The 3,102-nt window shown below is 36.7% G+C and overlaps 1 protein-coding gene across 1 annotated transcript; it reads right to left on the bottom strand.

Annotated features, from left to right (window-relative positions):
* Window positions 1-93: 93 nt before the first annotated feature.
* Window positions 94-2,365, bottom strand: LOC105315459 (TNF receptor-associated factor 5-like). The gene is made up of 2 exons (XM_011410120.2): window positions 650-2,365; window positions 94-519 (listed from the first exon to the last, which is right to left on the bottom strand). Exon 1 carries the CDS (start codon window positions 2,323-2,325, stop codon window positions 1,096-1,098), a length of 1,230 nt encoding a protein of 409 aa, XP_011408422.2. The 5' UTR covers window positions 2,326-2,365; the 3' UTR covers window positions 94-519; window positions 650-1,095.
* Between the last annotated feature and the right edge of the window lie 737 nt (window positions 2,366-3,102).

Here is a 3,102-nt window from a genome sequence, read left to right as displayed (position 1 = left end):
TCACAGAGTCAATACTGTGGGCAAGGACTGCCAAGGAGCAGCTTCAAGAAGAGCTGAGTGTGCTTAAAGAAAACACAAGACAGTCAACCGCCAAATTAAATGACCGCCAATATTATATTTAGACAGTTTTGATGCAAAACTGCCAAAGTTTCAGACCGCCAAATTTTCCGGCTATACGGTACTAAATAAGTCTATATGTATTACAAATGTTGGTTTATCATTATTACCACGGTAGCTTCCCAGTTCTGTCTCCCTCTCTTTAGTCATGTTGAGGTAGCAGAGAAGAGTAGCGTAAAGGTAGGAACGAAGTCGTTGCATTCCTGAAGGGCAGACCAAGAGGTTGTTCAACAGTCTCCTCAGTATAGACTGCAATGGACCAGCATTGGCTAGATGAACAGCATTACCTTGCTCTTGTTCTCTCTCTGATGATACTGATAGAGTGTGACGGAGATAAGCCATTAGTGTGAATATCACTGAAAATATAATGGCAGTTAGGGAATTGGGTTCAGTCCCTTCAACCTGCAATGAATACACAAATAAAACAGCATTAAAATATTTAACAATAGTAGCTATATACATAAATAAGCACATTTATCTTTTCTATATTACTGAATACACTCTCTAATCTCTCTCTCTCTCTCTCCTCTACCTTTAACAGTAAATCTTGAATTAATTCAAAAAGCACATCAATCCTCAGTGATTCTTTCTCTCCCTCCTCATTGACAACACTCATCAATACCTCCACCACCTGCTGCCATGACTCAATGTAGAGCTGACGTGAATGAGATATCTCATTAATATTATTCCTTCTCACAATAACTTCCAATATATTGTGTATTTCCTATAAAACACACAAAATATCAAAGCAACATATGCTTATAGCCTACATGCAACAGGCATTTACATATGCAGTGTGCTCAATATTAATTTAAACAGCTAGTAAATGAAAGATATAACAAAACTAATGCTAAAAAGCTTTACCAAACCAAGCCATAAAATAGCTTCAAAGTCATGATGCATTACAAAACAAAACATAATACAAAACTAAATGTTAGCTAATGACTTCACTAAATGAAGCAAAATTTTTTTTTTAAATCAAGAAACTTTGATGATGTATATAACTTCTCTATATATGTCGGGAATAGTAGCATGTATCCTTTGCTTTTCATTATCTTTACTGGGATCCTTCACTAGATCACCTTCCCTAAGTACAACTTGTTTACCTCTGTCACTCTTAATCACAATTCTCTTAACGTCAGGTATCACTTTATGATTGCCTCTATACACTTTAAACTCAATATTATAAGATGTAAAAAAATGTGTAGCACTTCTGACTTTGCCAAACTTCACTGACATTTTGTACTTATAATTATCAGAGAAAAAAGGAACTGGCTGACCATCTGCTTTCACATGAACAGGATTGTTTTCATCACCAGTAACTGGAAGGTCACCATGTACAGTATGATCAAGCTTCTCCACTCTAGCTTTAGTAAGTTGATTCAATTGTTCCCTTAAGTCTTCATTATCTTTTTTCAATTGTGAGCAAGCCCCAGCTAGCAGTAGTAAGTGGTCCTGTAGGCTGGCAGCATTGTGCTGGCGTTCATCTTTACGCTTTGGCCTATCATTGCACCCAGCCCACTTAAACTGGCAATCTATCGGTTGGAATGGGCAATCAGTGTCAAGATGATGCTGAAGATTCTTTCGCCGAATGGTGAAATCTTGGTGATCTTTATTTGTACAAGGGACAGGAAACATACCACAAGTTTTATGATGATCTTCTACTTTCTCAAAAGTGCCTTTAAAAATATAACAATAAGCGCATGTAGCTGGTCGATGTTTGCAGTTATCTTCATGAGCTTTTAACAGTCTACGTTCATGATAAAAAAATGAGAAACAAGAATCATGCTTGCATCTAATTTCAGTGTAGCTACATCCTTCATATCGTCTATACAGGTCTTTCTTCTCACGGTAATTAAGATGAGCAGATAACTCTTCCAGCTTGCCAGACCAACTGCACTGTTTCACACAGTGTATGCAGTGAACTTCTAATGCCTTTATTCTTCTTCGATGAGCCCGATCAGGGAAAGCATTATATTGAGATGAGGAACAAGAAGGACATTTAGATGTATGCCTGTACAATTTAGCATTTGCCATTTTATGACAATCTTCACATAAGTGTATGCCACAACAGGAGGTTTGGTGAGGATTTTGCATAAAAAGTCGACATTTGCTACAATAAATATCTAAATCCTCAGGCAGTGGCTTAACAAAAGATAACTTGATATTCTTGGGCCATGATATTACAAAAGAGCTGGTTCCAGCCATTGCAAGACTTTTTCTGCTTCTCTTGAGATACAGTCTACACTATAAAGAGTCTGTGGCAATGGATTTTCTTGGCAGTATACTTTATATCTTATTAACTTTGTAGGCTGTAACTTTACTAACTTACATGAATAACTATAATTAATCTTTAAAAAATTCAATAACTGATAATTAGGTTATATTTGGCAGAACCACTAAAAGGGGCAAGCCTCAAGCCTGAGTGAGCCCTACATAAACAACACCAGTATGCTTGTACACATACACCACCCCTATTTATCTATATAAAAATTTCCACTTTTTAATAACCTTAATAATCTTCTTTGAGAAAGGGTGTACAAGGAAGGTTAAGAAAGCAAATGTGCCATGTTCTTTATCAATGTGAATAACTCCTCTGATCAAGGCTTCAGTCACAACTTGAACTATCTTGGAGCATGCAAGAAGCCAAAAACTACATTGCTGCAGTTGCCTATCTAGCCATATGAGCTATATCATTTGTGCAGTGACTGCTTCTATCTATCTTCTTTAATGTTTGCTAAACGCTATGAGTAGGGTAATTTTAATTGCTGCAGAGATTAAAAAGGTAGATCAAGAAGTATGCATCTATCAAGTTTTGAGCCTGCTTAGTTGCACAATAAATGATCATGCATGAGTATTGTTAGTCTGTCAAGATCTGTTGTATGTACATTGCTTTGCTTGCTTAGGCCACATGTTAATGTTTTACATTTGTCTAGTATCGAATAATATGGTTTCTGTGAGAGAGCAGCTGCTCCTTGCAATCCA

The sequence above is a fragment of the Amphimedon queenslandica genome, unplaced genomic scaffold (assembly GCF_000090795.2).
Source record: "Amphimedon queenslandica unplaced genomic scaffold, v1.1 AMPQUscaffold_10134_Cont17494, whole genome shotgun sequence".
In the NCBI taxonomy this organism is placed as follows: domain Eukaryota; kingdom Metazoa; phylum Porifera; class Demospongiae; order Haplosclerida; family Niphatidae; genus Amphimedon; species Amphimedon queenslandica.
Note: the sequence above shows the minus strand (reverse complement) of the source record. Positions and strands in the feature narration are given on the sequence as shown.